Source organism: Sceloporus occidentalis, unplaced genomic scaffold (genome assembly GCF_023333645.1).
Source record: "Sceloporus occidentalis isolate IW3139 unplaced genomic scaffold, rSceOcc1.0.p SCAF_1, whole genome shotgun sequence".
In the NCBI taxonomy this organism is placed as follows: domain Eukaryota; kingdom Metazoa; phylum Chordata; class Lepidosauria; order Squamata; family Phrynosomatidae; genus Sceloporus; species Sceloporus occidentalis.
The window spans coordinates 317497303-317512139 of record NW_028316981.1 but is presented as its reverse complement, the minus strand read 5'-3'; the positions used below and the strand labels follow the sequence as shown (position 1 = coordinate 317512139).

The following is a 14837-nucleotide window of genomic DNA, read 5'->3' as shown; positions in this document are numbered from 1 at the left end:
GTCAAGATATCTGGTGCCACACCAAAACTACAAACCCCAGGATTCCGCAGCATGGAGTGGGATTCGTGGAGCTGGGCTCCGAAAAGCCACTCCAGCAATCAGGGACGGGGGATAATTTCCGGCGGGGCTGATCCACTCTGGGAGCTGTAGTCCCAAAATAGTAACTTTTCCACTCGCGGAAGGGGAGCGGAACCAAATAACGCTGGATTTGTTGTTGGAGGGAGCGATAAGCCCATTACATCCGGCACCGGAACAAACGAGGAGGGCCACTCTAGTCCGAGGAGGCCTCTGGCCGTTGCTGGGCAACGCTATCCCTAGAGCGGCGGTGCTGCCTTCCTCGCGGAGATTCCCTCACTGGAGAGGCCCTCCTCGGCCTCCTCTTCCCCATAGAGTCCTATTGAATGGAATTGGCCGCTTCCACAGGCCGCTCGGCTCGACCCACTTTCTGCCTCTTCCAACTTTGGGCTGGCCTTTTTCCTTTTGGACTTCGTTTCCCATAATTCCCGGCCCTTGGCCACTTCGGCAGAGGCTTCTGGGATCTGAAGTCCAAAAAAAATAGAACTGAGCAGCCGCAGGCAGAGAGCTTCCCTGTCTCTATGATCACGCCACGCCCAGAGCGGACGCACGTGTCTCTGTGATCTCCGTCTTTCCTAGAGGCACCGGAAGTGAGGGGGGAGTTTTCAGTGACGGACTTGCTTCTGTTCACGGCCAACCAGAAAGAGGGAGCTATGCTGGCGTTTGCGGGAAGTGGGCGAAGAAGGGATCGCTCGGCTGAGCCACAGGGAAGTCTTTTACTTCTCTCTATGGTTCTGTCACTTACGCACTGTGCCACCGGAAGACGACTTCCGGCCCGTCCAGAGCGGCATTTCTTGAGTCTCTGTGGTCTCGCTCCGTCCTAGAGAGGTGCGAGGGAGACGGAAGTGAGCGAAGGGATTGTTTTCGGGGACGGACCGGAGCGATGCTGGCATTTCGGAAGTGGGCGAGGGAGGGCTCGATCGGGAGCGCTACACAGGAAGTCTCTATGGTCTGGCCACGTCTAGAGCGGCCCAGGCTGTTGTGTCTCCATGCTCTTTCGCCCTCCTAGAGAGGGAGTTCCGGAAGTGACCTCGGGGACTGTTTTCGGGGACGGACCGGCTTCCTGTGAGGGCCAGGCGGCGAGGGAGTGATGCTGGGTTCGCTCCGGGCGTCGTCGCGGCTCCTGGCCGGGGGCCTCCGCCTCAGGGAGGTATGCTCCGCCGCCATGGACCCATGTCCAAAGCAGCAGGGCTTAGGCGCAGGCTGGGCCTCCCTTCTTCCTGGAACCAAAAAGGCTCGGAGTTTAGCATTCATTTCAGATTTCTGGAACGTTTCCTTCATTATAAACTAAGTATTTTCCTCATTGATCTCTTCCTTTATTTGTAGGCCGCCTTTCTCCTCGCTTGGGCCCCAGGCGGCTCCCAAAAGATGCTCTGGAAAAATAAATACAACTATTAAAAAACCATCTATTAAATATTTAAATATATATATATATATATAGTTTAAACATTAAAAATATAGTATAAATAAAAAATTGTATTGTAATAATTTAATAACCTTTTAATGTGCTTTTTTCTATGCTTTTAACTGCAATGTTTGTTTTAATGCTGTGAAGCCGCTCAACTTTAAAAACAGAATTAAAAGACACGCTTCAAAATAATAAAAGATACTTTAAAATAAACGTAACAATACAACTTTAAAAACAACTTAAAAACAAACTTTAAAAATATAAAAAAGGTGTTTTAAAAATACAGTTTTAAAAACAGAATTAGAAAACATACTTTAAAAAATTATGCTTTCCGAGGGTTTTCTGTGTTAAAGGAGACAAGAGCCGTGTCAAATATTTGAACCGGAAACATCCTCGTGAATTGTCTCTTTTTATTTCTAATTAAGGACAAGATTTAAAAAATACAAAACCGTTAAAAACGTGTCGATCCAAAAATTAAAAAACAACAACCACTTTTAAAGACACACAAAATGCGTTGTGTTTTGTATTGGCTTTTATCTCGGAGACGGGAGCCAAGTGGGAACACAAAGCAAACTGACTTCTCTCATTATAGACATTCCCCAAAAGGGTTTTATCTCTAGAATTTTATAACCCTCCCCAAATAATTTTTATTGTTAAAATTATAGCAATATAATAATAAAATAATCCCAAGTATTTTGTCCTCTCTGGTAACAAATGCTACAATATTATCAACATATAGTATATGTAAATAGTGTGTGTGTGTGTGTGTGTGTGTATACACACACACACACACGCTATATACTATAAATATTGTGTATATGCTATGTTATATTACTATAATATTTATATACTGTATCTGGGGAGAGGTGGGATATAAATAAGTATTATTATTATTAGTAGTATTAGTATATAATTATAATGTATATAATATATATTATATGTAAAGTTAACAATATATATATATATATAATGTAATATTATATAATATTATATAATAAAATATATATTATCTAATATATGTATTATTTGTAACATATATTGTATAATATATCATCAATATAATATGTTATAAAGTATAATATATATTATATATATCATAGCATATAGTATATTATATATAGAATATAGTATGTTATTTGATTATATAAATGAGTATATTTTACATTATAACAGTCATTATTTTTATATGATACACACATTGTTTATAACTAGCTTTGGGTATACCTAGTATTTTTGAACATGGTTTTGCGCATGAGACCAACTTTGTGTACATTTTGGAATTCCAGACAAGGGAGACTCAATCTTTATCTGTGGTTTTTAGTTGTCTTCTGTCATGTTTTAAACAATATTGAGGTTTAATTTCATTGTAACCCTTGTAAATTAGTGTTTCAGCTGAACTTTCAAGCCACCTTGAATCCCATTTTGGGGAAAGGGTGGCATATAAATGTAATAAATAGACTCAAATATATCCTTAGGAGTTAATTATTGATGGCAAGAGCTGTGGGGCAGTGAAAAGGGTTCCCTTTGTGGGGTGCCCTCTCCACTTTGGAAGTTCCTAAGCAGTGGTTTTGGGTATCTTTCAGGAGCGCTGCAGTTGTGCTTTCCTGCATGGCTGAAGTGGTTGGGTTAGATGGCCTTTGGGGGTCTATTTAAACATGACGAGTCTATGATTTTGCTTGATTTCAGAGAATCTCTTGGAGGCTTCAGTTCCCAGAAATCTCTGCTAGCAGGGACTCTGGGAGCTGAAGTTTAAAATCCTTGAAAAGCCCCAAATATATTGGGGAGGGGCAGGGGGCAACCAGTGGAGGTTTCTGCACAAGCCTCTGTCTGTAATGACAAAAGTTGGCCCTGGTGCGAATGACGTTGGGCAGGATTGCCTCCCCTTCCTTGCCTCTGCTTGCTCTCCCATCTCACAGTAGGCAGAGGCTGTGTATGTCCTTTTAAACTCTTCCCACTTCCCTCCCAAGTCTTTGCAGAGCTGCAGGCGACCGGCGCACACTGCCTGGCTGGCGGCGGTGCCCCAGAGATGGTCCTCCAGCCTCCCCATGAACACAGTGGTCCTCTTTGTGCCGCAGCAGGAAGCCTGGGTGGTGGAGCGGATGGGCAGGTTCCATCGCATCCTGGAGCCGGTAAGGACACCACTTCTGCCTCAAATGGGCCGACACACTAGGGTTTAAATCCAGCACATCTGTGATAACTGAGAAGATTTTGGAGTTATGGTAGTCTTCGCTTTATAATATGGTGATAAAAACAGAAAAAGAGAGGTCCAGATACTTGGAACTGGGCTTCACACTTGCATTCACTCCAGTCTGGTGCTTTGTTGGTATTACATGTTTTGACTTGATAGTGATCTTTTGAATGAGAAACTGCTGTAAGCCCTCCATAGTGGTAATGGCAGAATTCAAAGATATAGCCGTGTTAGTCTGTAGACATCTAGAGAGATCTTGTAGCACCTTTGAGACTAACTGGAAGAAAGAAATTAGCAGCATAGAAAGCTACCTGGGCAAATTTCCTGAAGAGGTTGATGGATTTCCACTCCATTCAGCTAAATTTGATGCTTTCTGGAGTGCTAGAATGCAAAGGTATAGCTGTATTAGTCTGTAGAATCAGTATGTAGAGAGATCTTGTAGCACTTTTGAGACTAACTGAAAGGAAGACGTTGGTAGCATGAGCTTTCTTAGGCTCCAAACTACTTCCTCAGATGCCTTTGGTGGAATGGAAGCCAGAGACAGACCTATATATGCCATAGTTATGTGAGAATGTCCATTCAGAGTCAAAATCCTTTGTGTATGGAAATGAAGTAGCTGGACTTCATTTCCGGACTTGCTACTTCATTTCCACACCCAAAAGATTTTGAATTTCTCTGCATACTGCTGTAAGCCCTAGCTATCAACAGCTTTGCTCAGGTCTCACAAATTCAGGACCGCAGCTGTAGCTTCCTTGACTGAGTCCATCCAGGCCTTCCTCTTCTGCTGCTGCTGCTGCTGCATCCCACTGTTCCCCAACACTTTTCCAGGATGAACCTGGTGCTACAGTCTGTTAAAACAGGGAAAGCAGAGTTGCCTAATATGGCAGGTGAGGAAGACAGTGGGTGCCTTGTTGGTAACCGGAATTAGGACGATGCCTCCAAAGAAGATAAGACTTAAAGATAAGTAGGTGTCAAGAGAACACAGGGACAATTTCTGCCTTATCATTTTTCCCCAGACCTGGGCTTTTTAAAGAGATAGCAGAGCAAGGATGGTGCCGGTTAGGACAGTGGTTAGCAGTTCCAAATGTTGAGTAAGAAGATGATGATGATGAGTAAGAAAATAATCTCAGGAGGAACGGTCAACTCTTGCGGCACAGCTTTCTAGGAAACAGAGTCAACTTTATCAGTTGCATTGCCAGGAAGAAATAGAGATTTTCTTACTCTTACATTTTGGTTCACTGTTTGGAAGAGATCCTGCAGCTTCATTTGATCAGGGATAAGTGGAAATCCTGCAGCCCTTTGGATGTTGTTGGACTGTAACTCCCAGCAGTCCCAGTCAACATGGTCAGTGATAATAAATGCTGGGATTTGCAGTTCAATAAGCCTGAAGGGTTTGTGTGTTTCCCACCCTGTCAAGAGAAGGTGCTGCTGTGTCTCATGTTTGAGTGAGAGGGAAAATGCCAGCTTTCAAAGATGGAGTGTGTTCAAGATGTTTGCTGTACGTTTAGTCCCATTGTGTTCAGCATGAGTAACTAGTTTCTTAATTTGTGTCTTAAAACTAGCTTCAAAGATAGAAACTGTGAGACTCCTTATTGTGAGTCTTCTTATTGTGCACTGAGATAAGAGATAAGACCAGGGACCTTGTATACTGTTGCTCACACAGATAATTTCTAGGTCCCTCTACCCCAGTACAAAATGAGGGTATAGTATAGCATTGCAAATTGTAGGATGCAAGGTAGTGTTTCTGAAGAAAGATGTCTCTCTTTCTTTGCCCTTGTCAGGGACTGAACTTCCTGATCCCAGTTCTGGATCGCATTCGCTATGTGCAGAGCCTCAAAGAAATTGTCATAAACGTGCCAGAGCAGTCGGCTGTTACACATGGTGAGTAGATCTGTCTGGGGTGCTGAAGAACCAAGTGGGGAGGGGGCCTAGCACATGAGTGGGTCATGCGTTGGGTAATTTAGAAGAGCCTCTGTTAACACTAGTGACCCCATTGTTTTATGGGATCCCATTCCCATCTTGCCTCTTAATGCAAGTTTGTCTTGCTTAATCAGAGGCAGAGTGATCTCTCTCTGTTTTCACTGAAAGACCACAGTACTGAATTTATCTAGATCAGTGGTTCCCAAGCTTTGGGTCTCTATTTGTTTCAGACCTCAGCTCCCAGAAGTCCCAGACAACTTGGCCAACAGTCATGAATTGTGAGAGGTGAAGTCCAAATCACCTGGAGGACCAAAGGTTGGCAATCACTGATTTAGAGCAACAACAACAAAAAATCTTTGTCAAAGAGGTGTGGAGTACTGGCTTATAGATGCATGGGTTTGTTTTTCTTATGCACAGCATACAGATTTTGCATTTCAGATGCAGGGAAACGTCTTAAGTACTAAATTGTTCCAGGGTTGGCAGCAGGCACATGGCAGGAAAGTCATGGGAGTTGGTGAAGAGGTGTTTTTTAAAACAAATCTGGATGTTTTTAGCAGGCCCAAGAAAGATATTGGAGAACTAGGCTTGACAATATTCACAGCTCCTTGCCTTGTTTGACTTTACCCAGCATTGGCTGCAGAGCTGTATGAACACAAAGTGGGGGCACAATCCAGATGGGAATGAAGTATAGAATTCTACTAGTGTCCGGGATTGCTGCCAGCAATCTCTGACTTATGCTGATAACCAAGCCTTCAGCCAACACGTGTAAGCAAAACAAACCTTGTGGAGAAGCAGTCTAAGAGCAAGCCGAGGAAACAAGCCGATGTTGGGGTTACAGAAAGTCAAGCGTACCAAAAGATGAGCCAAAGTCAGGAAGCCAGAAAGCAGCATGGTCAAAACAGTCCGAGGTCACAATAGCCAAGAGGTAACAAAGGTCCGGTCCAAGGTAGCAAGGTAACAAGATGTCAGGAGCTAGAGCAACAGCAATCACACCAAGGGCTCATGCAATAAACTCTAGCAACAAACTCAAGCCTCTCTCCCACTTAAATCAGGGAAGCTCTCCCTCAAGCCACCTGAGGCTGGTTTGCTAATTGTCTTTCTGCAATCCTCCTGGATCTGCACCTGCAAGCACTCTCGGCCCTTCTCTCTTGATAAGAAGGCATCTGCAGGCAAGCCTCGTCTCCAGAGTCACCACTAGGCTGTGGCACCATAGGAGGCCTCTCCTCAGCACTAGGACCTGGTTGGACCTCCTGCTCTGGGGCTGGGGAAGCACAGCTGGGACCTGGCAGAGTAGAACTAACACCTGGCATAGCCTCAATCAGCCCTTGCTCTGGAGGAGGCTCATCCTCCTCCTCATCCTCCGAGAGCTGATCTTGGCTGGCCATGACAACTAACATCACTTATCCCTCAACAATATTGGCATTGGGTCTTCTCTGCTATATGATTTGAGGGAAATATTTTACTATTTCTAGATGGACTCCTTAACCACGTGATATTTATGTCATTTGGAACAAAATCATTGCTCTTTTCCTAAGAGGAACTGCCTCTAACTTACCCCCTTTCCTTGAGAGCAGCCTGGTCCTCTCTTTGGAGACTGAGATCTACCAATTGTTTCTTTATTTCCTTATATGAATCCTGCCCTTATCCCAGCCCTAGGAGTCAAAGCATTTACAAAAATTATAACAGGAATCAACACAAACTTGCATTGCTAAAAGCATATAAAATTAAATATACTGGAAACATCAACAGAATGAAAAGCATTTTAAGAACTTATTTATTAGGAAGGAGAACATATAGATAATACAGCCGATTATTGAAACTCTTTCCCCATAAATAAGTTAGTTCCCAGAGGCCTCAATCTTGACACTGGTTTCCTCCCTTCCCTGCCCCGGGATTTTTAATGGAGCCCCCCTACAGGACCTTGACTGTTTTGTTTTTGTTTGGGATGGGAAGACCATTATCTTTGCTGAGACTGAGCTTATGCCTGCTGGTTTCCAAGCATTTGGTTTTAATCTCTTGGCTCATTTTCAACAGTAAAGCTTCCTTCTCGTTCCCCTAAAACCATTCCTATGTTCTTGCAGATAATGTGACTCTCCAGATAGATGGCGTTCTCTACTTGCGCATCATGGACCCATACAAGGTACCCTCTGGGACAGTGGGGAGCCTTGGTAGTTTGAGCTAGCCAAGGCTGCACAGGGTCCATTCGGAGGCCCAGATGGGTCCGCACTGCTAAGGCTCTGCTGTGCTTTTCTGGGACTGAGAGGTGATGAGACCTTTTCTTCCGGTGTTTGGGCTTCAGAGGCCAGTTAAGGACACCCAGGGCTGCTCTTTTGTTCCCTTAAATCTCTTCTGACTGTCTTTTTCCTCCACCAGGCTAGCTATGGAGTGGAGGACCCAGAGTATGCTGTGACCCAGCTTGCCCAGACGACCATGCGATCAGAGCTGGGAAAGCTCTCCCTCGATAAAGTCTTCCGGGTGAGAGGCAGGAAGGGAGCTGTCTTTGTAGCTGCCCATGCAGTGGACTGGGACTGTGTAATGGGAGGTTTGGCCTGGTTTCTGACAGGAGAGGGGAAGATCTCTGCCCCACAGAGCCATTGTTATTAGTCAGGGCTGGGCAACTGCCTTGGGATCGCAAGCAATCCCCACAACCACTGGGCACATCACTACCTGATGATGTCAAAATACCTTATCTTCCCTCCATTTCACCCTCAAAATAGTAATAGCACACTTCTGGAGAGGGGAAATGGAGACATTGGGAGTTTGGGGAGGGGTTTCTTTTTTAGGGTGCATTTGGGGTGGCTTAGGGTGCTGTTCTTAAGTACAATGAGGCAATTTTAGCCTCCAAATTGCACCATTAATAAAAATTGTGGGGCTTTGACGGACTGGCACAGGACTGGAGGAGAAGTGGGACCAATTGTCCATGGGTTTTCAGGTCAGAATGGCTGCTCGCAGATGAAGGTGGCCACTCCTGCTCCTGTGGTGCCATTAGCTCAAGGGTGGCCACCTCATTCACTGGCCCCTCTGATCTACCTTTGCTTTCCTAGGAGCGTGAAAGTCTCAACGCCAGCATTGTGGATGCCATAAACCAGGCCTCTGACTACTGGGGCATCCGGTGCCTTCGCTACGAGATCAAGGACATCCATGTGCCGCCCCGGGTGAAGGAGTCCATGCAGATGCAGGTCAGGGAGCTGGGGGGTTGAGATAACAGTGTAGCAACTTTGGCTTCAGCCACAAGGCAGGTGGGGATTACAGTCCTAGTTAATCTCAGGGGCCAGTGGCACAGTAGGGGTTATTTTGTGTTTTGTAGGACTGGTTAGAGAGTTTTGCTGTAGCCTGAGACAGGCAAAAGATGCACAGCTGGAAATGAATTGGGAGGATAAGTGTCCTCCTTAGCAACCTGTTGCTCATTTCTCATAGCTATTAGGAGGAGTTGTGGAACATTCATGTGCACTCCAGTTTTCTTTGTTTGTTTCTGCACTCAACTCCAGAGGCTCCTGGATGAGATGGGAAGCAAAGGAGCAACAGAGCTGTGTGTCACCAGTCTACTGGTGATACCTGACTCCAAAACTCCAAGCAAGTCTCCCAGCAGTTTCATGTTGATGTTAAGTTGCACAGGGGACAAAACAGAGTGCCCACAGGCCAATGGCCAAGGAGTTGAGCACCCCCCTCTGAGAACGCTCCTCAAAGAGTTGTTTCAAATGGTCAGGAATGTTGTTGTTGAGGCTCCTGCCAAAGAATGTGTGTGAGAGCATCAGATGGAGGGTGCTTTTAAAAACGATGTTGGAATACTCCATCCACCCACAAGTGATACTTTTGGTTCCAGGTGGAGGCCGAGAGGCGTAAGCGGGCAACTGTCCTGGAGTCAGAAGGCACGCGGGAGTCTGCCATCAATGTGGCTGAGGGGCGGAAGCAGGCTCAGATTCTGGCCTCTGAGGCAGAAAAAGCAGAGCAGATCAACCAGGCGGCAGGTAAGTGGAGGCTTTGGAGCAGGAGGGGGGAATGGCTGTGTGAGGTCATGGGTGGATATCTATCATTGTTGCTGGATTTATTGTGTGAGTATGAGGTAAGTAGTGGTTAGTGGTTAAGATGCAGTGGCTTAGTGGTTAAGATGCCAAGTCGGAAGATCAGAAGGTTGGCAATTCGAGGCCCAAGTGCCGCATGCTGGGATGAGCTCCTGTCACTAGTCCCAGCTTCTGCCAGCGTAGCAGTTCGAAAACATGCAAATGCAAGTAGATAAATAGGTAGCACTTTGGTGGGAAGGTAACAGCTGTTCGGTGCAGTCATGCTGGCCACTTTACCACCTGAGCAGTACTCGGACAACACTGGCTCTTCGGCTTAGAAACGGAAATGAACACTGCCCCGTACAGTCAGATACGGTTGGACATTCATGTGAAGGGACTACCTTTAGCTGTTGGGAAGGGGGAGAGAATAGAAGGTTAAAGTGAATAGTGATTAGTGGAATGTTTAAGGAGATTTGCAGTTGGTGAATGACAATTGGAAGTTCATTTTGAGTGGAAGAGTAGTGCAGCTTTGGGCTTCAGAAGAGTGCAGCTGGAAAAAGAGTTTAAGGGGGTTAGACTGAAATTAGGGTTGGAGTGAGAGAAGGAAGTTTGAGTTAAGTATGGGTCTGATTCAGTCTGAGAAGAGAGAGCAAGATGATTTAAATGTTACATATAAATAATCTGATGTGTTATGTTTAACTTCTGTAGATAAGGTTTGTTTTTTGTTTTTATACACTTTTGGCCTCTGGAATCATCATCATTTGGAGAGCAGTTTCAGACAGGTGTCCATGGTGGGAGCATTGAAGATGGAAGGGTGGAGTTCTTTTAGTGATAAAAGTAGCATAAATCTTCATACGAACCTTGAGGACACTTAGACTGCCCCTGTCACTCGCGCCAGCTTCTGCCATTGTAGCAGCACAATTGGAGTCACAATGGGAGAGTGGTCAGGAAGAAGTCCTTACGTGTGGCAGAGATCAAGGAAAACCCTGAGTTATTTGGAGAGAACACTGTGGATGTCTTCACATTGAGTGGGTCAAGAGTAAAAAGCCCACACATTTGATATAGGCAGCACTGAGATAGAAGCTGAAAACTCCACAGGTTGCACAAGACTCTGTTGTTCAAGGCCTTTGCTTAGAAGGGCAGGGTGGTCTGGGGGGTGTTTGTTGAACCATCCCCCTTTGGCTCCCAAATGCATGTGTCTGAGGCCAGAGGGGGCCTGAGAGACCAGGTTCCAGGATGGAGAACGGAGGCTGGGTGCCTGGGTGGGTTTGCTCTGTCAGATGCTCAGTTGGCCTCACTTGCCCCTTTGCTTCTTTTCCAGGTGAGGCCAGTGCCATCCTGGCAAAGGCTCAGGCCAAAGCAGAAGCGATCCGTCTCCTAGCATCTGCCCTGGCACAGCAGGTGACAAGGGAAGAGGCATGGCAAGAGGGGAATTGTGTTGGCCAGGCCAGGCTGCCACCTCTCGCAAACCCAGGGGTGGGGGGAGAGTTGGCCTTCATGTTGCTAGGGTTCTTCCGTCCCCCTTTGGTCTGCTTTTGAGTCCTGAGTTTCTCTCTTGGGCTAAAGCAGACACCATAAATGTGGGTTGGGGGTGAGTGTTTCTTGGGTCACCAGCATACCTTCCTCCAGACTCTGGGTTTATCTCCTTTTTTGATCACTCTGTCCTGGAAATTTCCTTTGGAAGGACAGCAAGTGGGAGCTTCCAGATAACTCCTGCTTGTCCTGCTTAGAGCCTCCCCAGGCAGAAAGCCAGCAGTGCTCCCTCTCTCACTCACTCCAAGCCCCTTTAATCGACCCATTCTTGCAGACTGCAGGCATGCTTGCTCTTGGGGCATTATGGAAGCAGGCATAGGTGACCCTCTCCTGTGGAGGGATGGGCAGTAGGTTAGATTGACCATGATTCTGCAATGGTGGTCTCATTAGAGGGGAGGGGTCTCGTCTTCTGGCCAGTCGCTGCATTTCTCCTAGTTGCTATATGGACAACCTGCTTTGAAAACATGCAAATGACAGGTACTGTAGTGAAAATCTGCCTAACCTGAGATTCACCAAACCTGCTTGCACCCAAGAGGACTCTGCTTTTTAAAACCTTGCTTTGTGTAGGGCAGAGACAGCCGTACATAGTTTGCAGGCTAGGCAGTGGCATGGAGAGTGTCTCTATAAGGGGGGTGCTTTTTGAGTGGGGAGGCAGAGGCCTCTGGACCTGGCTGGTTCTTCTTCCTCCCATGCATTGTCCTTGGCTGACTTTCTCTCTCTGCCTCCTCTAGAACGGCAATTCGGCGGCCTCTCTGTCTGTGGCTGAACAGTACGTGAGTGCCTTCTCCAAGCTGGCGAAAGAGTCCAACACTGTCCTCCTGCCTTCCAGCACAGGAGACGTCAGCAGTATGGTTGCCCAGGTCAGTTTGACATGTGAGCAGGCAGGCCCCCACCTGGAATATTGTGTCCAGTTCTGGGCACCACAATTCAAAAAGGACATTAAGAAAGTAGAGCATGTCCAAAGGAGGGTGACTGAAATGGTGAAGGTCTAGAAACCATGCCCTATGAGGAACTGCTCAGGGAGCTGGGGATGTTTAGCCTGGAGAAGAGAAGGTTAAGAGGTGATATGATAGCCCTGTTGTAATACAGTCGGCCCTTCTAATACACGGATTTCTTATACACGGATTTAAGCATCCACGGTTTAAAAATGTAGAAAAAAGGTATAAATTTCAAATATCAATTCTTGATTTTCCATTTTTTATAAGGTACACCATATTGCTATGTCATTATATTTAATGGGACTTGAGCATCCACGGATTTTATTATACACAGGGGATCTTGGAACCAAACCCCAGCGTATAATGAGGGTCCACTGTATTTGAAGGGATGTCATGTTGAGGAGGGAGCAAGCTTGTTTTCTGCTGCTCCAGAGAACAGGACCCGGAACAATGGATGCAAGCTACAGGAAAAGAGATTCCACCTCAACATTAGAAGGAACTTCCTGACAGTAGGGGCTGTTCGACTGTGGAACACACTCCCTTGGAGTGTAGTGGAGTTTCCTTCCTTGGACATCTTTAAGCAGAGGCTGGATGGCCATCTGTTCGGGATGCTTTGATTGTGATTTCCTGCATGGCAGGGGGTTGGACTGGATGGCCCTTGCAATCTCTTCCAACTCTATGATTCTGTGATAGCAAAGGCTTGAGCCTTTGCCAGGATGGCACTGGCCTCACCTGGAAAAGAAGCAAAGGGGCAAGTTTGCCCCTGTTGGCTGTAGTGGAATCACTGGGTGAAAGAGGAAGGGAATGTTAATCTGCAGGTATGGCTTTTCAGCTGCAGAGAGGGAGATGTGAGCCAATCCACCAGCCACTGGGTGTCAGAGGGCAAGAATCTGTACAACCCCTCGAGGTTCTTTCTTGGAGGTGGGAATTGTGTGGATGTTGTGGGACTTCAAATCCTAGAAGCCCCTTAGCCAGCATAGTCAGTGGAGAGAGATATTGGGAGTGGCAGCCAAATAACAACTGGAAGATTGTATGCTTCCCCACCACTGCTCTATCTTGCCTTGGCCTGGCTGTGTGACTGTGTTTGTGGGGCTATTCACTGACCTTGCCTTCTTTCTCCCCCATAGGCCATGGGGATCTATAGCTCCCTGAGCAAGGCCCAGCCGGCAAAGTCCCCAGAATCCACGAGCGCCTCCTCCCTCCAGCCACATCCACCTTCCAGCATAGAAGAATCTGAGATGGAGCAGTCGAGTGCCAGCTAACGGAGATGCCTGCAGGCACTGGGGCAGAGGAGCAGCTCTCCTCACACCCTTGTGCCTGCTGTGGGACATCTTTGCAGCCCCTCTCCTTGGACTCTTGTGTCCTCCCCACCAACACACACACACACACACACACGTTTGTTTTCTAATTTGAATTGAATCATGTAATAAAGGGAGATGAGCAGGTCCTGGTCTGCTTTCTTGCATGGAGCAGCAAATGGAGGTGTTTCTACCCTTGGCATGGGATTTTATAATTTGGGGGAGGGATGCTGTGAGAATGTCCACCCCTGATGAAGAGGAATGGGCTGATCCTTTATACACTGTATGCAAAGGAATCTTGTAGCATCTTTGAGACTGACTAAGCGAGAGAAAGATGTTAGCATAAGCTTTCATAAGGTTAAGTCTACTTCCTCAGATGCATGGAATATACCCTGTTTTTGCCTAAGTCAGCTCCTCCTTTCATAGCTTCTTCCCTGAACAGCATCCAACTCTCAGAAGGTAAGTAGTTAACCACAAGGGCAGATCTGACAACAGAGCACTACAACCCAAAAAATGCACCCCACCTCCAAACAGCTTGCTTGCTGGGCGTCTCCACTACTTGAACCTTCATTTCAGTCCACTGACCATTTGGTTCTTGAGGCTGATGCTTATGGCTGTGAAATTTGGAGCTCAGCCTTCAAAAGCAGGAGGAGAGCTAGTTTGGGAACCTTGGCTGCCATGTCTCTTGGCCACACAGGCCTTCCCTAATTCTGGTTTTGCTGTTTTCCCATCACTTCAGCCTCTTGCTTCCCAAAGGAAGCCCCTTGAGTCCCATTGTGGGAACAAACATGGCAACCTCCAAGATCCTGAATAGAGTGGGCAACATTCTTTGGAAGGAGGGAATTAGCCGTCTTATTAAAAATAATCATTGTAAGCCGCTCAGATAGCGATTAGGGCTGAAGGGCGGGGTATAAATGCCATAATAAATAAATAAACAAGCCCCTGTTGGTTCAGCCCAAGAGAAGCCGGGGCTACAAGAGCTTAACAGGTGGAATCTCTCCTTGTCTCATGGATTGACTTGCGGAAAATTTCAGCTAAGTCTGAAAGGAAAGCATGAGCTCATGTGATGTGGCAGCAGAAAAGACCAATGCAATTCTAGGTTGCATCAGTAGGAGTCTAATGTCCATATGAAGGGAAATTATTGTAACCTGCCTTGAATCTCTTTGTGGGAGAGAGGCGGGATATATATCCTCAAAATATAATTAAATAAGTCGCCATCCCACTCTGTTCTAAATCGGTGTCAAACCGGATTATTCCTCCAGTGTGGATACAGCCTGTATTTGATTGTGGACTCAAATGTATTTTTCTGATGAACTTGTCTGTTGAAATGCTTTGTTGGCTGCAAGAGACACTGAGCAAGACAAATGTTTAAAATTGTACTTTACAAGCGACATACAATGGCATCCCAAAGCCACAAAACAATGATACTTTAATCGGCCAACTAGAAAGCACAAAATACGAGTCCATCTGGCATTT

At 46.2% G+C, this 14837-nt stretch overlaps 1 protein-coding gene across 2 annotated transcripts; it reads left to right on the top strand.

Annotated features, from left to right (window-relative positions):
* The first annotated feature begins 1118 nt into the window (after window positions 1-1118).
* Window positions 1119-13528, top strand: STOML2 (stomatin like 2). Of its 2 annotated transcripts, none has more exons than XM_089498122.1 (10): window positions 1119-1225; window positions 3451-3612; window positions 5453-5552; window positions 7673-7731; window positions 7965-8066; window positions 8636-8770; window positions 9415-9559; window positions 10914-10993; window positions 11857-11985; window positions 13191-13528. In XM_089498122.1, the coding sequence occupies exons 1-10, from the start codon at window positions 1166-1168 to the stop codon at window positions 13323-13325; spliced, it is 1107 nt and encodes a 368-aa protein (XP_089354248.1). In that variant the 5' UTR covers window positions 1119-1165; the 3' UTR covers window positions 13326-13528. The 2 variants fall into 2 exon arrangements, with proteins under 2 accessions (XP_089354248.1, XP_089354256.1); XM_089498130.1 differs by lacking the exon at window positions 1119-1225 and adding an exon at window positions 1249-1366.
* The last annotated feature ends 1309 nt before the right edge of the window (window positions 13529-14837 follow it).